At 54.6% G+C, this 22,074-nt stretch overlaps 1 protein-coding gene across 1 annotated transcript in view; it reads right to left on the bottom strand.

Moving 5' to 3' along the window:
• Positions 1–14,330, bottom strand: part of TBX4 (T-box transcription factor 4) — a 33,526-nt gene extending 19,196 nt beyond the window's left edge. Inside the window, exons 1-4 of the mRNA XM_082776078.1 lie at positions 14,155–14,330; positions 12,818–12,976; positions 11,831–11,925; positions 1,328–1,447 (exon numbers count right to left, since the gene is read on the bottom strand). Of these exons, the coding sequence (XP_082632204.1) occupies positions 1,328–1,447; positions 11,831–11,925; positions 12,818–12,973 (371 nt within the window). The 5' untranslated portion in view covers positions 12,974–12,976; positions 14,155–14,330. The remainder of the gene's footprint in view (positions 1–1,327; positions 1,448–11,830; positions 11,926–12,817; positions 12,977–14,154) is intronic.
• Between the last annotated feature and the right edge of the window lie 7,744 nt (positions 14,331–22,074).

The following is a 22,074-nucleotide window of genomic DNA, read 5'->3' on the forward strand; positions in this document are numbered from 1 at the left end:
AGGCATAGGCTGTGGCTCCCATGGGATGGGGCTGCCCCCAGGAGCTGGGTGCTGGCCCCGCTCTGCCCTCACATCCCTTCTGCCAGCTGCCCTTGCCCACACATCAAACCCACCACTACCACTCACGGATGTGAAATCTCGCTCTGATGCATCCCTTAATGGCAACTGCCCCATTACTGTGTATTGTTCTCCTCTTATAAAACACCAATAAAAGCAATATTACCAAAAACAACAGAGAGTTTCCAGCAGCAATAAAATGAAAAGGGGAAACAGCTCAAGGGCTGGCAAAAGCTAAATTAAACAGAGTTAATAACTATCCATCATCTAGGGCTTAATGGTTAAAACACAAAGTGGACTGGGCGCTGCAGAGGCCCTCAGTCCACTCGTCTTACCCAGCGGCACTCCGGGACAAAAGCGAGTAGAAAAGGAATTTTTAAAAACTAGAGCAGCCCTAATGTGCAAGTAAATTATTGCAGTTTTATAGGATGTCACTGGGCTTGTTCCCATTAAAATGACTACGAAGTTTTCCATTGCTCGTCTTTTCACCATGCAGCAATAGGCGTAAGGTTTGGGGAAAAAGCACAGCCTAGTCTCAGTCAGGGAGACTGCTAGGCATATTTTTGGGTAAAAACCAAGAGAGAAAAAAACACGCTTCCTTTGTCAGAAAGCAAAAAGCCCATCTGCCTCTGTGGTAAGTAACTTTACTATCAAAAACACAAGGAAGGGAAGAATTAGAGAAGAGAAAGAAACTCTAGAGAAAGAATAATAAATTAAAAGAAAAAAGCTGGGTCCAGAGCTGGACTGCGGTAGGCGGAAGAGCTGCTCCCTTCTGCTGAAGCAAGCGTGACTGAACAGGGCTTGGAGTAAATGACCCCACATTTTACTTTGTGGCTGACCTCCTAAATGCAAAATACTGCTATAGGAGAAGGAATTTAAGACATAGATACATAATTTTAAGGCCCAAATGGACCATTAGATCACCCAGTCCAGGCTCTGGCACAGGATGTGGTTCACCCCCTGACGCCTGCACAAGGCCAAACAGCCTATGCTTGACCTAAAGCATCTCCTCTGAAACTACATCCGATCTCGAGCACTCTGGAGATCTACCAGCTGTGTTAGCAGTTTGCTCCAGCAGGTGATCACCCAGCCTGTTCAGAACATTTAATTTTAAATGTTTCTGGTTTTAACTTCCAGCCCCTGGTGCTTGTTGAATCTATCACTGCTCTGTACATGAGCTCTGGGACCTTGGCATCCAGGGAAGGCAAAAATATTCCATCCAATTGCAATTCTTACAGAAAGGAAAGCAAATGCAGAGAAGTTCTCTTACCATTTGTTGTCACAGAATTTATACCGGTGGTCATCGGCTGGGACGATGTCGATCAACAGGATGTATTTGGTCTTGGGGTTCATTCCAGTCACTTTCACCTTGTAACTAGGAAACATCCTCCTTGGGAAAAGCAAAGGGTTAACACATTAGAGAGCAAGCCAAAACAGCTCGGACTGATGGAAAGCTTGGAGCAGTGCCCCAAAAGGCAGCTCCACCACCAGCACATGAGAAATTCATGCTAGGACAAATGATCTGCAAAACATTACTGCTACTTACATATCACCTGAATTAAACTCAGCCCTTCCAGACCGCAGGCTGTGCAAAGGGCTATGGCAAAAATGGGGAAAAACAAACGGTGTATCGTGAAAGGCTGTGTATGCACATCTTACATTCCTAAGGAATCTATGAAATATTAAAGAATATATTTTTAATAAAGTTATGGCCATGAAATCAGTATATATGTGGTCTGATGGAGACTGGGACAGTCACCTGCATGGGCTTCCTGAGCTCTTGAAAGTGCCAGGAGCCAGGATTTGCAGGAGCAGGCACTTTACATTCTCTGAGCAGTATTTTCTTGGCTCCATCTTCCCAACATCCTCCTCATCCAGTGGAAAAAAACATAAAATAAAATAAATAATAATGATCAAGTCAGTTGAGCAAGCTGGGAGCCAAGGCAGCAACCCGCTGTGAAGTCTCCTTGTCATCAGCACAAGGGGATGGAGGATGAAAATGGCTCCATCCTGCAGTCACTGTAATTGCCGTAATTAACAAGGGGCCCAACCCTGATGTCACTGCTCCATGAGACGCCCAGGCCGTTCTGCCATCCCCTCCTGCAGCCGGGATGCCCTGGCTCGGCAGAACCATTTTGTCGCTGCTTGGGGAGAAGGCAACAAAATGGGCCCTGTTAGAAATCATCTCAATCGACTCTTTTACCCGCCCTGCATAAATTCCAGATGTTTACCATGTAATTAGCTGGGACTAAAAAGGGGTGGTTTACCAATGTCCGTATTTGATTTTCATTCATAAACTCTGCACTCCTCTTAACCTTGTCCTCATACAGGTAAGCACCTGTATAAATACAGTAGGACATTTCAATTTGCGAATACACAGCCCAATTCACACATTGAAAAAAATTGCATAAGGAATCCAATCTGAATGCCAAGACTTTAAAAAAATAAAAAATAAAAATTAGGCCTCAAAATTACATTTGAAAATGAAACCAAAAAGAGGAAAAATAGATTGAAAATCAGAAAGGAGACTGATGCAATTTGACAGTTGCTGCATTGTACCCAGAGAATATCCTGCATCGGGGATTTTTATAACATCGAGCTTCTGAATTTCTTTTTTTTCCTCAATCATTTCATTTACTGTAGTACATCCAAGCTGCTAAAGTAGCCGGACTGATATATTGTAAATGTTAAGTGCTTTTTTAATGGCATTTAAAATTAAGCTTCAGCATATGGACTTCATACAGCATGGACATGCCTGAGTTTATAATGTTCTTTAGTATAGCCCTCTAAAATAAATACAAAGAGCCAAAGTACTACTATAATATATACAGCAGAAATTCTTTAAGGATAACAAATGGGGACTCGCATCTGATTGAAGGTGTTGCTTAACTTGCAAACCGCTCGGTATCTCGTGGTGGTAGCGTTGGGCTCAGCAGTCAACAGCCGAGCTTCGGCCACGTTTGCCAACTCCCCGCATTCTTTTCCAGGAAAACATGGGGTAGGTTTTAGTAATTTGGCTGTGCAGGACATTTCATCATTATTATTAGCTGCTGCATTTTGGCCTTTAAAAAAAAAATATGCGACTAATGTGCTGTCCAGGGACTTGTCAGTTTAATTTTCTTAATGAAAACATATTTCTCAACCCCTTGGCAGGGAGTCGTTTAGTAAATATCTCTTTGCAATACGATACAAACACGGGTTGTGCATTTCTGGTGGGAAGGCATGACAAATTGAAGAGCTGGGTCCAACAAAATGCAGTCATAGAGTTTCAATTGAAAAATAAAATAAAATAAAAAGGGCGCATGAGCACCTAACACCGCGTCCTGCTCCTTGCAGAAGAGGGGAACAGAAACCCCACCAGAGCCGCGGGGCTGCAGCAGCACAGCCGTGCCCACCGTGGGACCTTGCAGCTCCCAGCGAGCCCTGGGAAGTGGCCAAAAACCTGTCTGCTTCCCCAAATTTATGGCGGGTCAATGGAGCCGCGCGGCAGCGGGCTGGAGGCGCAGCAGTGCTCTGCCAAGGCTCTGCAGGCAGGAACTCTCCTGCGGATGGGCGTGCTCTGCAGAGGATGAGGAGCGCTCGCCTGCTCCGTGGTGCCAGATTTCCCTGACAATAGCTTGCTTCAGCATCCATCGCCCACAGCCCCGCAGAGACCGGCAGCGGCTGGGGAGCTCCTTTGCCACGACGAAGGCTCACCAGCACCTCGCCAGGTGCCACCAGGCCTCAGCGCAGTGTTTCGCATCGGTCCTGCCACCACGCACCACCCGAACCCAGCCAGAGCTTCCCTGTGTGGAAACCGGTCACAGAAATGGTGAATCTGGGACTTGCCCAGGTGACAGCAGCCACACTGTTGCTCTGCAGCGGGGAAGCTCACTGGGGTTTAGCTCGGCACACACACGGGGCGCAGGGTAACCATCAGCAGAGCTTAAGACACCAGAAACCAGGAGATTGAAAGCAGTAATCACTGGCCTCTCCAGCTTTGGTTCAGACCCAAAGCTTGGTCAGACATGGTGTCCCGGGGCTGTAGACAGCTCCCTGAGCACGTAAATGCTGCCACCGTCCCACGGCCTGTATCTCCTCCTTTCCGCCCAGTTTCCAGAAGGCCCCGTACGATGTGTCCTGTCCAACCCACGCACACATTCGGGGCAATGGCTGTGGCCGTGGCCCCGCGGAGCACTGGGTGACCACCCCTCACAGGCAGACACCATGCAAGCAGCCAAACACCAGCAGGCCCTGATTTTGGACACGTCCACCATCCCCTTCTGCCAGTGAAGACGGGACCACACAGACTCCTCAAAAGAAACTTAACGGTCTCCTACACCCCTCACAACCCTCTGCTGGATGTTAGAGTGGGGGACGGGGACATTTCTACGCCCCGAGGCGCCAGCAGTGGCGGGGCACAGCAATGGTGCCAGCTCCCACCTCAGCACAAAACATTTTAATGCTCCCCCAACAGAGCTGCCCTCAAAGAAGGCAACCACAGGATAAAGGCTGCTCTGCCTCACTCTACACATCTGCCCTGAGGTGAAAGCAGCCAGGATGGCCCCAGTGGCAGCAGGCTGGGGCAGGGGCTGGTGTCTTGGGAAGAGCAAAGGGGATGAGTGGGGCCGGCGCCGCCCGGCCACAGCCCCGGCTAAAACCGTCCCCACCGCTCGGTGCAGATGAAATGTAGCAAAAACAGTAAAAGCCAGGAAAATAAACAAGCAGCACAATTCTGTAGCCCTCCCAAGCTTCAAAGATGATGTGCTAGTGAATTATTTGTTCTGATAATGAAGCAGTCATTGCTTAGCTAAGTTTATGCTAGGCACATTTTATCTCTACATGATATTCACAAATTGTTTTAAAATGAACTGTTAGAATAAGCATCTCTTGTTTATTTATTTATTCTATTACTATCCAATCCCCTCAACCATGGAGCAGTTACTGACATGGAGCCAAAGCTCCTATTATGTTCAAACAAAGTTTAATTAATGTGTAATTGGTTGGTTGGGTTCGGGACAGAGCGATAAGAGGAAGGCTTTGCTTTCATTTGGGGCAGCAGTTCCCAGCCCTTCAGGCTCTCCAGGCCTGGTCACTCTGTGGGCATCTGACCCATGTCCCGGTCCCGCTGTGAGCATCTTAGTGGGTACAGGGTGCCTGCGGTGCTCCCTGGTCCTACAGGGCCTTGGGGACAACAGCCAGCAAAGCCCAGAGCATCAGGGCTGATCAAAGGGCTGGAAACACTCATCTGAGCACCAACCAGCCCACACCACGCTGCTCGCCAGGACATGCATGTCCCAAGGACATGTCTCAGCACTGCTGGGCAATGGGGTGGCCTCTGCATGCCCCTCGGTCCTCACCCCCTCCTGCTCCCGAGGGTTTGGTCCTGCTCAGATGCAGATATTGCCGATGCTCCTGCTGAGGAAGGGGCCTTCTTCTGGCCCACCCACAGTAAGTAAGGAACTTGCCTGGTGTTCCCACGGGGAAAACTGCTTGGAAACAAGGCTCGTGAGTCCTGCTGGAGCAGCCCAAGTCACGTCCTCACCAGAGGTTGAATCAGTGCTCTCTGAAGCAGACTGGAGCCCACCGTGTCCCGCAGTGTGGATGGTAGTTCTCATACTACCAAGGTCTTTCTTCTCTCCTCTCGGGTATAAAAATGTCCCAAAAGCCGTCAGACATTCAGAAGCTGAAGTCCTGTTTTCCACAGGGCTTTCAACGGAACAAAGATTTTACAACCCTTGACTTCGGGGTGGCCAAGTAAAGTGGCCTTGAAGGGGCTGGCTGGTCAGGAGCTCCAGCACAGCACTGTCTGGGAAGGTGACACCTACGGTGCTTCAGGTCATGAAACAATCAGGACAAAAAAAAAATATATAATAAAAAATCATTCGACATCTTGGCCAATATGCCATGTCATGGCTGAAGGACCAACTTCTCAGAAGTTGCTGGGCATGTGGAGATGTCTCCAGCGATGTTCCCTAAGCAGCACGGCAGATCACACATCTAAAATGCCAATAATGAATAGCATAGCCCCAAATTCCTCATGAGAATTGGTCATGGCTGCTTAAGGATGCTATTGCTTGTCTTCATTCTTAGGAGAAAAGAGAAAGGAATGGAATGGTAGAGCTTCAGGAACCACGTTCTCATTCTAATGACCTTTCCTCTTTTTCCTAATTTCCCTTCTTTTGACAAATATTTCTTCCATTGGCTTAACGCATCTCTAAATATAATATTCTCCGGGGCAAATTAAAACAAATTTGGGGATGTCAGCTGTTTCTTTTAGCCTTTTAAATGGCATTTCCTTTTTGATAGATTCTTGCTTTCAGAAAATACTTTAAAGAGATCAAAGGGTTTTTCAACAGGGTCCCATTTTCCCAGTGTATCCTAACCCTTAGTCCCTTATTTCTCTTATCACCCACGCCACTCCGCTATGACGCTCTGTATACAAAGTAAGAGCAGTTAACTTTGAAGTGCTGGATTAGCCCATGCCAGATCCTTGCCTCAGAATAACAAACAATACAGGTTCAACAGGAGTTCTCATCAGTAGTTCATTTTTCAGCCCCAAATTCACTGTCACTAACACAAGCAACATTGAACTCTCAGTCTATGGACAGATAGGAGAGATTTATCTGGTGGCAGGACCATGACCTAGTGATGAGAAGGTCAGACAGTTAAAGGATTTTTATATTTTGGAATGGCGAGGTTGTATTTTTTTTTTTTTCTGGCTAGCACATCTAATTTTTAAATAAAACATTGTTTCTCACATACTTGAGAACTTGGTTAACTACATGGCTGGTTTCACGGTCTAGAAACATTTCCTCTCTTTGCCCCACAGTAACTTGAAGCGCGGAAGGGCTCCTTGCCTTGCTGCTTTCATTTCGCCACACCGACTTTCGGCGAGGAAGGTCCCAGCGTGCAGGAGGACGGGAAGCAGTGGTGCAGGCAGCTTCACCGCAGGAAGAAACCACACAAGAGCATGGCCAATGTCCCAGCACTGCACAATTCAGGGCAGGCTGCCCCATTGTCAGCCCAACTCCCTCAGCCATGCAGGTCCCTGTGAGCTTTCAGAGGAGCCATGGGCTCACTGCAGGCTTCGAGGCAAAGCTGAAGCCTGGGCGGTGGTGAGGATCTTCTTCCTCTGCTCTGGGTTTGACCAAACCCTTCCTGCAGCCTAAGGATGAGCGTGGAAGGCTTTGGGAACACACTTAACCATGAGCATCCCATGCCTTTAGGAGACTAACAGCGAAGGTTGTTGTTGGAGACAGAAGCATATGAAAAACTAAAATCCCATCCCTGCCCTGCTCGGCGTGGAAGAGCTCTGTCTTCCCTGCCAAAGCTGTCGACATCTTTAGCAGCACGGCCAAGAGCCATCGCATTTTGCTCCTGCTCCTTTCTCTCAAAGCGGGAGTTTGCCCTAACAGGGTAATTCCAGGACCCCGAATTTAGGACTAAGCAGATCAAACATTCCTTAAATATCTATTTTATTTCCAAGTTTTAAATTGATGGCTCACATTCCTCTGCTGATCTAGGATATTAAGGTTTGCTTTTGGATCAAAAACCTTGAGCAGAGATTCTTGTAACTGCCTCAAAAGATTCTGGACAAATATTTCCCTTTAATTGCAATGAGAACTGGGCATCCATATGCCCTACGGAGCCATGGAAAATTTAACTTTTAAAGGGTTATTCACAGAGGAAAGCTGCACCAGGCTTAGCCAAAGCATTTATACTTCTTCAAACCTTGATGTCCTAAAAACTAGTTTTATTTTGGTTTACTAAAGTTGATTAAGAACAGATTTTATTTTTTTTTTAACTTAAATAAGCCACTCTTAAAATGAAACTTGAACATCTAAAGGGAGGTTGCATCTTTTCCACACATGCAAGCTGCATTATTGATTTTTTTTTTTTTTCTGCGCAATATTTTCCTACATATGCTTCCTAAAACCTGCTACCATGAAGACTGAGGCTATCTTTGTACCTGTACACATCCTGCAGTCTGGTCAAAGCTCAGTTTCAGTACCTCAAGCCTCCCGTTCACATCCCAGGAAGGTTGTGCTGCCACAGAGGAACTCCTTTTTCTCTTCAGTGACTGCTCAGGAAAATGTCACTGGGAATCCCGTAAACTGCTATTTTTTACCGATTTGCCATAGACTGCATCATTTTTTTTGTCCCTGGCAATATCTGGAGAGAAACTGCAATGCTGCAAAGACTGGCACCTTGGAAAAACGAACGAAGACTGAAAGCTAAAGCAAGGCTAGAAGGAGGCAAGAAGTCCTGAGCCAGGGAGAGCATGTTCGTGAAACTAAACTTCCTGCAGAAACAGGGTTTGGAAGCTGAGATTTAACAAAGAATTACGAAAGACAAAATGGGTTTTGCCACAAGGTTAAAAAAATAATAATAATTGCAATTGTTCAGCTAAATGCCATCACTCTGGACAAGCAGAGTGATACTGAGGTCCCTGAGTTGGTGCCCGCAGGGCTGCTGGGCGGGGGTGGCTGCGCACCCTCAGCTCCACTGTCCCCTTATTACCTTCACATTTACCTTCCCGTCGATTTTATTCATTTCATCCAGCGGCACCTCGCTGCCTGGCAAACGGAGGGAGGGGGCTTTCTGGGGGCTGGAAACCTCGACGGGAGCGCTGGGGCGATGCCCACACCGCAGTCCCCCCGCAGCGGTGCGGGGGCAGCGGCTACGGCCGCCCCGTCGGGGCGGGGGCGGGCGGAGCTCCGCGAGGCCCGGAGCCCCCTGCCCGGTGCTCGGTGCCCCCTCTGCCTCCCCCCACAGCACCCAGAGGCTGTTCCCAGCCCCTCGGGGCAGCCCCGGGGTGCCCCCGGCCGCGGGCAGCAGCGCAGCCGGAGCGAGCTCCGCGCCGCACCCGGCCTTTAAAAACAGCGAAGGAAAATTTCTCCCGAGTGCAAATTCGTAATTAGAGCAAACCTCAAGCAGGGGGAACAAGACAAAGGGCTGATTTATGGGCCGCAGCGTCCCATCCTCGGGGCTCCGCGAGGTGCAGGGTTTTATGTACGGAGGAGGCGAGCGGTTTTACGCAAAGTTCAGGGAACTTTGCTAACATAAACTTTTTATCTTTTGACGATCCTTTTAATATAAAATAATCTCTCTTTTTTTTCTCCCTCCCACAATGAAGCAGCCGAACATTAAAAAGATAGCAAGCGCATTTTAAAGATGTTTCCACTTTATAAATCAAGCTTTCTTGGCAACAACACGATTTCTATTGCAATGCTGAGCTTGCTGTGTTCTCCTAATGTCTCCTACAGATCAGTCCTAAGAGGGAGTAATAATCCCCCAAAGTAATTCTCAGCCCTAAATTCTCGATAATTTATAGTTGGCTCGTTCTGAGGAGCTCTACGAAGAACGAAACGAATGACCCCCCCCCCTTCCCGCAAGTTATCAATATTTGCCTTGTTTATACAGAAAGGCTATTTTACACCATTGCCTTGGAATTAACGCTTCCGCCAAGCTTTACATTTCCTCTCCACTGAGTGAGCTTGTCATTAAAGTCACTGTTTTGTTGTTCGAAATTTAAAAATCAGGCTTCGATTTCGTTTCGTTTGTGCTCCTTGAGGTCAGACAGACCGACACTCCGGCGATTTCAACTAACGGCATTCAGGGGCATCTCTCTGCCTGCTGGGAGGGGGATTAGAGTCCTAATTAGTGCCTGCAATTAGCCGCTTTCCCTCCCCCCCTCAATGCTAAATGCGAGTACGTACAAATCTCCATTAACCGTCATTTTTTAATTGGGTCGAAGGGAGACATACTATTGCTCCTTTTTTTTTTTTTTTTTTTTTTTTTTTTTAATGACTCGGCCAAAATAAAATCTGCACTAAGAACTGATTTTCATTTCGTCATTTACTCCCCCAGCCCGCGCCCCACTTCGCGCGTGGCCCCGGCCTCGCTGCTCCCCTCTTTTAGCACCTTTTGCAGCTGGGCACGGGGAGAAGAAACGAAGCGACTGCTTTGTTTCATGTTATTCGTCGGCATTTCAGCCCCAGAATATATATATATTTTTAATATTATTTTTTTTCCTTTTTCCCGGTACAAGTTTAAAATGGTTTCAGCTTGACTGCGCCGCCCTGATTTTCACCAAAAGAGAATTTGGTTTGCTAGCTTAAAATAAATAAATAAATAAATAAAAATTAAAAAAAAATAAAAATTTGTGCATCTTGGGTCCAATCCCCCGCCTGCTCCGTCCCATCCACACGCTCGGGAAGGTGACTACGTGTGCACTGCCGGCTCCGGCGGACAAAGAATGCGGGACTGAGCCCTATACATATGGATTTGTTTAAACAATCCACGTTAAGACTTACAAAGAGATAACATGCACATTTGGGATGCTTAGGGTCTAGAATTTGGTAAAGATATTACATGTCCCGCACAGACACACTCAGATACTATAAATTAAGGGTAAAATATCTGAGGTCTTGATCCCCTCGTCTTAGCTGACTTAGGTAGCAGACCTATCAAAATGAATCCGGCTCTTCCCAGCGCTAGAAGCGCAGGGAACAGACCAAGCCCCAAGATTTTGCACACCAAAACACAGCATGATAAGGACAGAGTTACCTGAGCAAGCGCTTCATACGCAGGCCAAATAACAAACAAATCGAGCATCCCCTCCTCTCCGGGGGCGGGGGGGGGGACTACCGGGGATGTTACCGAAAGTATCCCTGCCCTGCCCGGCTGCTCCGAGCAGGGGGAAGGCAAAGGAGCCGCTCATCGCCCCCCAGCCGGGTAGGGGTCTGGGGGTGCACCGGGACACAGCCCCCATCCCGAGGGGGAGAATCCCCCCTGCACTCCAACTGCCACGCTCAGAGGATGAAGAACACAGAAGAACCGACAGCGTGCATGCACGTTGGGCTTTTTTTTCCCTACTTGCTCCTCATTATTCGAGTGCCCTCCTCCACGTGGTGTAAAATCAGCAATTACAGGGCACAGCTGGGTGAGAATTAAATGCGTTTTAACACCCAGTTCTGGCATTTTTTATTTTCCAGCAGTACTGATGCGAGCTGGCTGCCGCAGAAGCCAAGGGCAGATGTTTCGGTGCCCGCAGTGGCACCGAATATTTTTGTTGGGACCGGCCTGATTCCTGGGCTGGTGATTTTCTGAGGTTTGTGTGTTAATTCTGCGATCCCTGCTCAGAGCAGCGCGGGGTGGGCAGGGAGCTCGGAGCAGGCGCAGGGACGGTTCCCAGCCCGGCTTCGCAAGCTGAAGATGCTCTGAGTTGGTAAAAATCATGAGCGTTTGTTTGCTCTCAAGAAAATGCAGAACTTTTCCACGCCTAACTGACCAAAAGGCAGTACCTCGCACTCTTCTAGTTTTGAGATTAAACCAAACCATACCCTAAGCCTTCATCTTGCGAACAGTTTGGTGCAAAGTATCCCAACACAGCTCTTACCGCATTGTGCAAAGCAGGGGAGTGGGGTTTGCTTTGGAAAAAAATATAGAAGTGGAACCACTATCATGACAAATTCTTAAAAATATATATAAATTAATAAATAATTAAAAAAAAAAAAAAAAAAAAACAACGAAGCGGTACCACAGAGAATCGAGGCTAAATTTATCAAGCGACTCCGCAACTCTTTCCAGCACCCACAGTCTCATTGTTGCCCCACTCGAACACACGCACAGTTTACACAGAAAAATTGTCTTCCTGAAATGTGCAATCACGATAACAATTTTGTAAAATGCCACCGACCGCAGCAGCTCTGCAGTCTCCGAAGGGTTCGAGCAGGACCATTTCGTACGGCTTGGAACCAACCCGTGGTCGCGGGGAATTGCCACTAACCTGCCTGCCTTGGTTATGATCATTTCGGTGCCGGCTTCATGAAATTTCTTCCATAGCTCCTTCTCATGGAGATAGACTTTGATATTTTCTATGGTCTGGAAAAATAAAGATAGTGAGGAGAGCAGCACAGGGCGCGGGGCGTTAGAGAGGGGCTGGAGGCGGCCGCGAAGCTCCAGCCGCGGCAGGAGGGCCGGGGCCCGAAACTTGCACCGCCCGCTGCCAAAAAGGAGAGAAATCAACGCAGCCCGGCTCTAGCTGCAGCTTCCCGCCTAGGCCAGGCGTTGAGGCCAGAAGGATTCTTATTTTATTTTTTTTTTCGTAGGGGTTTCTGTGCCCGCATGGCGCAGACAGTCCCCGATGACGCCCAGGGGCTCCCTAAAAGCGGGGCCGGGAGCAGCCGCGGGGACATCCCGAGGACATCCGCGGCTCCTCCCGGCTCAGCTGCGCCGCGATTTCTGCGTTACTTTCCGCAGGATTTAGGGGTAATGCGGGGCTGAAGGCAGAGAAACCGCGATGGCCCGAGGGGCCGCAGGCGACGCGAAGTTTGATTTAACAACAACAACAACAAAAATAATTAAAAAAAAAAAAATCAACCAAAAGAAACCAACGAGAGCCACCGCGGGGCCGGATCCTGCTCGGGAGGCGCCGTGTGCCGCGGGGCAGCGCCCGGGCTCGCCCTGCCAGCAGGCGCGCACCCGACGGCCGGCAGAGCGGCCTGTTCGCACGAGAGCAAAATAAATAAACGAAGGAAAAAAAAAAAAAAAAGGAAGAAAAAAAAAAAAAAAGAAAAAAGAAAAAGAAAAACAGCGCGATTCCCTGGCGATTTCCCCGCACCCCGACCCGTAGCCAAGGAAGATGCGCGGCCGAGGGAGGCTCCGGCACCGCCACCCGGGGCTCTGGGGCTCCAAGCAGCCTCTGCCCGTCCCGGCGGGACGCGGGGAGCGGCGGTGCCCGTTTGCCCGACGGCGCGGGCCGGGCGGTGCGTACCTGCTCGGGGTCGGGGACCTGCGGGCTGCTGAGCGGCGTGCTGCTCCCCCCGGCTACGCCGAGGACGGGGGAGCCCGCGGAGGAGTCCGCATGGCCGGGCGCGGGGGCTGTTGGAAACCCTTCCTCGGTTTCAGACAGGCTTTTCTCCTGGAGCATTTCCTTGGGGGGAGAGAGGCGCACAATTAGCTCGCGGCACCGGGGGCCACTTCCAGCCCGCGCCCCCCGCCCCGGGTCAGGCTCGGCGGAGCATCCTCAGCTGCGGTCGGCGACACTGCCACGGGACGACCCCGGGTAAAAGCCGCTGTGCCCGTCCGGGCCGAGCCGAGCCAAGCCGGGTCGAGCCCGCCTGCCCTCCCCGGGGAGCCGCCAATGCGTGGCTGCGCTCCCGCCTGGAGCCCGGCAGCTCAGAAGCGGCCGCAGCCTCCCCGCCGTGACCCTTCCTCCTCTCCCCTCCCCGCTGTTCGCCGCCGTGCGGGGCCCGGTACCCGTCGGGGAGGGCGGCCCGGGCCGCTCGCTGTGCCCCGTCCCGTCCCGTCCCGTCCCGTCGGGCGGCCGCAGCTGCGGGGCTCCGAGACGGCGCTCGGGGCCGCGGGCGAAGCGCTGTGGCATAAACACGAGGGAGTGCAGGGCTCCGAGATAAAAGGGCCCCTCTTAAACTTGGACGGAGACTGGGAAAAGCCAATAAAGATAAGGCCTGACAGCTCTGCCGGGGCTGCCGCGCATCAAGCCCGACTTTTACTGCGCGGAGGGACGCGGCCGCTCGCCCCTCTCCCCGCTCGAGGGGAGGCTGCGGCTTCCCAGCCCCGGCCCTGCTCGCCCCGATACCGGCGCTGCCCTCGGGGAACGGCGGCGGGGCCGGCTGACAGCACCGGGACGTGCGGGCCCCGACGGAGCGCCCTGCTCCCTGGTCCCGTCGGTCCTGCCCGAAGGGCTGACCCCGCTCCAGCCACAGCCAAGCTTCGCGGAGAGCCCTGACCGTGCAGACGGACAGACGGACGGCTCGGCTCCGCAGCCGCCAAGGCACGGCGAGAGCCCGGCACCCACCGACCCCGAGAGCCCCGCTCGGGGGAGATGGGACGGGACGGGGCTGGACGGGGCGGCCCCAGCCCGGGCGAGCGCAGGTGGGAGCCGGCGACCCCGAGGGCCCTGCCGCTGCCCGAGGCCGGGAGCTCGGGGAACGGAGCCGGCTCCGGAGCGGCGCAGGCCGCGGGGGCAGCGGGGCGAGCTGGCGGCGGCTGCCCCGGGCCGGGCCGCCGAGGCGGAGGCCGGGGCCCGGCGGGTTGCGGGGCTCCCACCCCGCGGGACTCCGCGCTCCTTCCCCCCGCCCCGGGACTTACACGGCCGGCCGGGGGGCAGGAGGCGCAGCTGGGGGCTCCTGGCGTCGCCTCGGGGCGGCTGCGGCATGAAGGGCAGCCGCGGGGCGCTCAGGCCGGGCGCGGCTCGGCGGCCCCCGATGGCAGCGGCGTGCGGGGCATCCCCCACTGCGCGGATTCACTTTCCCTTGATCTTCGCGAAAAATGTTCCATAAAGATCCAGTTTGGGGCCTTTCGACTCCCTCCCTCTTTGTCTCCCCCCTCCCTTTTCCCTTCCCCTCCTGTTGCTGACGTTGCCGCTGTCAATCACGGCCCCACAGACCAGCTCTGGCCCGCTCCGCCGGGCCCGGCCCGCTCGCCCCGGCCCCGGCCCCGCGCCCACCGACGGCCCGGCCCCACGCTCGGCACCGGCCCGGGGCAGCGGCCGCCCGGCCCCCGAGCCCCGGGCCCTTCTCGCGGCCTGCCCGGCCTGCTCGGAGCCCGGCGGAGAGCGGGGCCGCCTGTGGCGAGGAGGCCCCGGGGGAGGGGGACACCCCCGGCCCCGCCGCGCCCCCTCCTCCCGGCCCCGACGGGCCCGGCGCTCCCCGGCTGCCGGGGGAACCGGGAACGGGCCGGGGGCTGCAGCCCGGCGGCCGAACCGGGAGGGCCACGGAGGCCGCAGGCCGCGCTTCAAGAGCCGGGAGGAGCGGGCCGGGAGCTGCGGAACCCCCGGAGGAACCGGGGCCGCCCGGAGGGGCCTTGGGAAGCACGGCCCGGCCCGGCCCGACTCGGCCCGGTCTGGGGGGGCTGCGTTTGGGGAGAGGTCGGCGGCCTCGGGCGGCTTCCCCGGTGCTGTCGCAGCGGGAGCTGTGCTGCAACGTGTCCCGCCGACCGGGCCGGGGGATGCCGGCTGCTTTTCGGGTGTGGACGTCCCCCCCGACCGACAGCGGAGGTGAGGGGGGGGGGACACGGCGCCCCCTCCTCAGCCGGAGCCGGCAGGAAGCTCCGCGCCCCGTCCCGAGGCGGGCAGGAGCGGGGCGGGCGCAGACAAAGCGGCGGCGAGGCCCGGGCCGCCCCCGGCGGGGCCGCCCCGAGGTGAGCGCGGCGGGGGCGGGGATGCGCTGCCGGTGCCGCTCAGCCCCGGGCAGGAGCCTTGGCACCCTTCGGCCACCGGCGCGGCCTGCTCGGGGTGCCCAGCGCCAAGAGAAACCCAGCGATCAGGGGGAGAAACCCCTCGGGAGAGTTCCCGAGCTCTGTCGCGACTCAACGGGCCACAGCAGCTCTTCTGTCGCGGTTGCCGAAACTGAGCAGCCCCCAACCCCGCAGCGCTGCCGTCGGTTCTGAGCTGCCCCTCACACGCGGCCGAAATGTTGCCCCGTGTCCCGACAGCCCCGCTGCCGTGCAGCGCCCTATATCGCGATAGCCCTATTAGCCCCTCCGCCAGGCCGCACCTCGCTCCGTGCCCGCGGGAGCCGGCGGTGCCGGGGAGGGCAAAAGGTGCCCTGGGACAGCGCCCTGAGCCGCCGGGGCTTCACGGGACAGGATTTCAAGATTTTTTAAATCGGGGTTTTCTTGAAAGTGAATTTAAACCCGAACTCACTCCCACCGTCACGTGATGCCGAAATTGGGAACAGGAGCAGAATAAAAAGTAAACTGGGGTCAACCTCTTAATGAACCTTTTTCCCATTCCTACAGAAAAGGAAAAAAAAAAAAAAAAAGAGAGAGAGAAAGAAAAAAAAACAGGCCCGGGCAGGCCGGGGGATGCGGGCGAGGCAGCGGCACGCTGCTCCCGGAGGAGCCGTGCAGGGCCGGGCCGGAGCCGTCGCAGGTGAGACCGGGCCGGCGGTGAGCCCCGACGTGAGCCCACGGGGCCGGGGCGAGAGGGCCCGGGGCTGAGCAGCCGTCCCGGAGGGCTGCCCGGGATGGAATGGGCCAGGCCCGGGCCGAAGCGGCGGTGGAGGCTCAGCCGGACACCGCCGCAGCCCCAGCTCTGCCCCGCCGCCGTTCCCACCTCGGGGCCGGGCTCTCCCCGCGGGCTTCGGGGCCCAGGGCCGGGCAGGGGGGAATTTCGGCACCTTGGCTGGTGCCGGTCGCTCGGCTTTGTTTGGGTTTTCTCTCCCGCCACCCCTTCCTCCTGCAGACGCGGACAGGGGCAATGGGAATCACGGGCGTTTCCTGCGCTTTCCTACGTTAAATGCATTTTTTCCCTCTAGGAGGAAAAAAAAAAAAAAAAAAAAAGGAAAGGCTGGGGGGAGGGCGATCCCCGAGTGGGGAGGATTTAATTAAAACAAAGCCAAAGCCCCCCTCCTCCCCGCCAGCCCCGGCCCTCCCCGTCCGTGCCGACGGGGCTGCGGAGCGGCGGTTTCGGGCCCTTTCCACCCCGGGCCGGGGCTGTCCGCGCTCTGCGGGACCGGGACGGCCCCGCCGTGCCGTGAGCCCGGAGAAGGTGCAGAGAGCCGCGGCACCTGTCCGCAGCGGGCTGGGCTTCCCCGGGGCTCCCCCGGCCACCGGCCGCACCTCGAGCCCCGGGGCCGGTGCCGTCGGGGCTGGGGGGGGGACGACACCTCGTCCGTTCCGCGACGGAGCCCCCCAGCCGCGGCAATGCCGGCCGCTTGCAAGAGGCTCCGGCAATTCACGGCGAGGCTCAAACCCAGCCCGACTGTCATCACCCGGCAGATAAACGGCCGGATCCCCGACGGCAGGGTGGCTCCGATTCGTGGCTCATCACCGCCGAGTCAAAGGAGCAGGCGAGGGGGAGGATAAGCCCTGCTTTCAGGGCCCGGCGCTCCAACCCACTCATCACTGTCACCGGGCTTGCTCATGCCTTGGCCCTGAACACCGGCGATTAATAAAAGCTCCCTGTCGCTTTTCTCCACTAATTACACTCGCGCGCAGGCTGAGGGCCGGGAAAAGGAAAGGCTGCGGGCTGCGCTACCTGCCGCCCGACCCCCGCGGCTCCCTCGCTCTTGCTTCTTTCCCCCCCCCCGTAAAAAAAAAAAAAAAAATTAATCCTACGCACGAGGAGACGAGGGCAGAAGCAAGCCCCGAGGCCTGCGGCCGCAGCCGACCCCGACGGCTCGCTCCGGCGGGGCCGCCCCGACGGCGGGGGGACACCGCGGCCCCGGCCCCACTTCCCGGCGAAGGCAGGACCGAGCCTCGGCCGCGTAGGTTGGCACAGATTTCTTGGCTGGAGCGGAAACTCACCGGTTCACACCGCTGCTGAGGGTTTGAGTGGCTGAGGACTGAGAGAAACTTGCCGAATTTGGCCCGTAAAACCGCCGAAGGCACGGAGTGTAACCCTGAATTGTGCGCGTACACGGGAGGAACTACAGAGCCATCAGAGTCGGGCTTCTAAACAGGGACAGTGCCAAATTTCTAATAACTGTGTAATATGCTTATTTATACCATACAAGGACTTACAAACCTCATTGTGCATAGCAGCTGGGTCATATTTCTTTATCCTTCCATTCCTCAGGCTCCTTTGCCAAGAGACTGGTACCAAACACTTCTAGGCTGAAAGGGAAACACAAAACCAAATTGCAGAGAAACGATGACAAGAAGCAAGGGTAAGATACGCTCTGACATGCGGCCCTTTAATCTTAAGCATCTGCCTAAAATAGATGCGCTAAGGGGGTATTGGAAATATGCACGTCTTTAAATGAAAGTGATGCTCTGCTTCTAAATCGTTCGAACGAATTATTTGCATGTGTTTGCCTGACCTGGGCACATTCGCAGGCTCTCTGGCTGTGTTTTAGCCCATTAAGTAAATATTTTTTAACGAATGTTTTAAAACGTTGTAAAGCGGTGCCTTACTCAGACTCGCACCGATCTCTACCGAAACGGGGTAACTGAACGGAACGACCACATCCGACTGGGTTTTAAATATTCGGGGGGGATTCGATAATTTTGTAACAGTGTACCAAGAGTACCTACCCTCCTGGAAATTCAAGGTACACTGTGCAGGATGCGAAACAGTCAAGGTTCGTTATGCAGCCAGTAAAATTAAACTTTGAACGAATATTCATCTATCTACAATATTTTTTAAAGTTTAAGCATTTTGAAAATTAAAATAAACAATTGTAGAGCTCTTTTAATTTTTAAAACTAGCTAATTTTGTCTGACTGCTCTGGATTTGTATTTTTCAAAATGTTGTCTTGTTATTCTTTAAAATAGCATTGAGAAAAATAACATTTCAAGTCCGTTGCATGTTTTGTATGGAAAAGACTTTTCTGTGAGCTTGGAGACAGTCTGTGCAAGAAAGAATAGTGCAGAGATCAGTGCCCTGGTAAAAATCACACCGAACTAGCCTTTCCAATTTTTTTTCCTAGCTGAAGGTCTGACTTCACTTCAAAATTTACCAAAAAAATACCCCATCTACTCTGCAATTGCTTTTATTTTATTTTAATGAAAAAAACCTTGGGGTTTCAGCATGCTGGAGCAGAGGAGCAGGCCAACGGGGCCACGCTGAAATGGAAATAGGGGCTTAAAGCACAACAGCCAAATCGAGTGCCCAGCTCGGCGCTTTAGGATTTTTATGCAGCCTGGCTGCAGGCGCAAGGGTGGCTTTGTTCAGCTTTGATCAGCTTTGTTCAGCTTTGTTTCACTTTGTTCCTGCACGAAGCCATCAAGGGGCCAAGCAGGCCCTGCCATTGCCACCACATCCCTCGTGGCCACCGTTTACAGCAAGTCAGGGGGTCAGCACCACCAGCACCCAGGGGTGCCCATGACCAAGACCCACGGGTGGCAGGGCTGGGGGTGGGAGCAGGGCAGGGTGTGCAGCCCCAGGGCCTCTCAGCACCCGTAGTGGAGCTGGAGGAGGACGCCCGCAGCCCTGCAGTTAGGCTGCTCACGAGCACATGGGCTGGGAGCAAAATCGAGTGCATAAATCCCGCGAGTGACAACACCGTGAGTCACCTCTCACCAGGCAGGAAGAAAAGAGAGGATTGTCTCGAAAGTCTCACATCAGAGCAGGGAACATCCTCATGGCACTGCACGCGGAGCGGGGCAGGCTCAGAGCACCGCTGCTCAGCACGGCGCGCTTGGCATCGCGCACACATCCTGCACAGGGGCTGGGACAGCCCTGGGGCTGTGCAGGGCACAAGGGGGTTTTTGCTATGGGAAACCTCTGTCCTGCAGGGCGATGCTGGTCTGGGTGGAAATTCCCAGCACGAGGAATGAAGGCAGCTGACTAAACACTGGGCAAAGACCCAGCACCAGCCCTGACACAGCCCCGCAGCAATAACCAGGGACATCCAAGTGGCCACATTTAAACACCATGTCCACCGTGGGCCCTCTCCCCCGGGACAGATCCCAGCATGTGCTGGAGCCAGGCAGCAGAGCAGTGTGGGGGTGCCTGTTGGTAGTGCCTGCTGAGCACCTCCGTGCTTCGGGACGAGCCTTCAGCCCACGCTCTCGTGTTTACCTTAGCGTCCTGTTGCTATTTAGGCAAAAGCATCCTCAGCCATCTGCAACGCCGCCACCTCCCAGGCGGGCGCACGCAAGGCCCTCGCTCCCGGCCGGATCCTGCGGCTCTTTTCAGCCAGTCCAGTGGAAACACTGCAGTGCTGCCCACGGGGAAACCTCCTCCTCCTCCTCTTCTCTGGATCAGGGCCAGACCCTGCCAGCGCCAGCAGCCCCACACGCAGCACGGCCACATGTCAAAGCTCGGCTGCCTACGGGGGGGACATCCCAGCTTTGGGGCTCAGGGGACACACCGAGTTGGGGGCAAACAGGGAATGGGGGGATGTAAACATTTGCCAGGTGCCTACAGGAGAGGGATCTGTCCTGTCCCGGGTCCTCGCCAAATCACCGCGGGGCAGATTGAAGCAGCGGGAGGCTCTGGGGGCTCAGGAAGGCCGGTGTGGATCAAAAAGGGGGGAGGGAAGAGGCAGAAGCAGTGCCTGTGGAGGCTGCCAGCCGCAGCACGACAAGCTCCCGGGCCAGAACGGGGAGGCACAGGCACACGTCCGGACACAGAGGTGCCAGAGAGGAGGACGGAAAGCACCCGAGGAAAGAGAGGTGAGGCAGAGGAGCAGGGGAGGAAGGCAGCGGGATGGGGGCTGCAGGAGGAGAGCACCCCTGGGAGGGGTCCATGGGGCAGTGCAGTGACATCGGGTTTCTCCCCCCATACATCAGGACGGAGCAGTGAGGGGCTGGGGGGAGCCCCAGGAGGCTGCAGGGTGGAAGGGAGGCAGGAAAGGGGGAGTAAAAGGCAGTGAGTGGCTCCTTCCCGGCAAGCGGGTCACAGAGCCTGTCAAAAGCCACCGCTGCATCCCATCAGGGCACACCGGGATGGGATTTCCTGCTGGGCTGCTCCCATAAAGCCTCATACTGGGTTTGGTTCCCAGTAAGGGTCCTCACATTGGTCTGGGACATGGCCACTTGCTCCCTATGGGGCCGCAATCCTCCTGCCTTGCTGCCACCACGGATGGAGTACAGCCCTCGGGCTGCAATGGGGCCAGGGACAAACCCCTGTACTCATTTGGGGTATTTCCCTCCTCACCCAGCAAGCACACTTACTCTGAGAGCAGGGCACAGCCTTTGGGGTGCTTCTGCCCCTGGAGTAAGGGGGGGAAGAGCTGCAAAAAGGCATTGCCCCCACTCCTGAGGGGGTTCTAAATAGGAGTAAATGAGAAGGGAAATGATAGCAAATGGGGTCAGGCCCAGAAGCTGGGAATTTTGTCCTTGTGGGACAAGACTTGCTGTGGGACCCCAAACATGCTGTGGGTAGAGGGAAGGGAGCTGCAGGAGTGGGAGCAGGGGGTGCTCGCCCCCCCGCATCTGCCCCGGCTCCAGCGAGCGGGGAAAGGATGGCTGAGAGTCATTAAAGAGAGAGACAGGAAAACCTTGCTTAAAGAGCTGTCTGGGAAAGGGGCCATTTCAGGCCTGCTGTGTGCGAGTGCCAGGGATTTGGGGCCAGAACAGACAATTGCTGAACGTTCCTCCGGGCTCCTGCAACAAGCGTCCCAGCCAGAGGGATGTGAGGGGCACGAGGAGCACAAGGGCCCTCTTCCTGTATGGGACGGGGACCAAGCTGGCTCCTTTGGGAGAAAGGAGGAAAAAAGACCCTTAAATGAGAAGCTCTGAGCGGGCCAGGGCAGTTCCAGCTGGACCTAGGGCATTGCAAACCTGCACCTGTATCGGGTGATGTGGCCACATGGGTCTTGCCCTGCGGTGGGAGCAGCCAGAGGGATGGCAAAGGGGCTTCTCGGTCACTCCACACCTGTAATAAATTGACAGGATGATATTTTGGAGCAGCCAAAGGATCACAGGGATGACAGCAGATGCTGCTCTCACCCGCTGAGCCCCAACTGCTCCGTGCAGGGGGACACAAGGGGGGGCACCCCCAAGCCTCAGCACAACTGCTGCTATGAGGGGCACTGGGGGCTTGGTGTCCCCACAACACCCTACACGTTGCTATGAGCTGGGGAAGAGGAAGCTCTGCCCTGAACCACAACCACTGCTGCCAACCTGACCCACAGAAACCTGGGGTCCCTTACCCATTTCCCCTGGTTTGCCATCCTGCGTTGAAGCTCCCTCTGTAGAAAATGTCAGAAACCTCCATGAATACTCTGTGTGCACGGCCCCTTTCCTGCAGCCTTTGCTCAGCCCTCCAGCGGTGGGGGACGCTGCAGTTTGGACGCCGTGCCGGTGCTGTGGATGGCTGCTGCAGACACCACGAGGCTCAGATAAATGCTCTGAAACAGATGAAATCAGCCGTGAACACCCGATACTCATTCCCACAAGGTTACGGTAAAGGTTGGGAAACGAAGGAAGTGCTGCACTGGCATGCTGGCAGCGAATCAAAGAAAATGACATTAATTAAAGCATATGTTAGGAATAGGAAATTAAGCTAAAGCAACATTTCATCTATGGCGTCTTCTCCGGGCACTTTAGAAAGGGTATAAGTTTACGGAAGAGAAAGAGAAATGAGGAGGCTGGTGCAGAGAATAGATGTGTGGGAAG

This window comes from Aythya marila (genome assembly GCF_965140915.1).
Source record: "Aythya marila genome assembly, chromosome: 20".
Lineage (NCBI taxonomy): Eukaryota > Metazoa > Chordata > Aves > Anseriformes > Anatidae > Aythya > Aythya marila.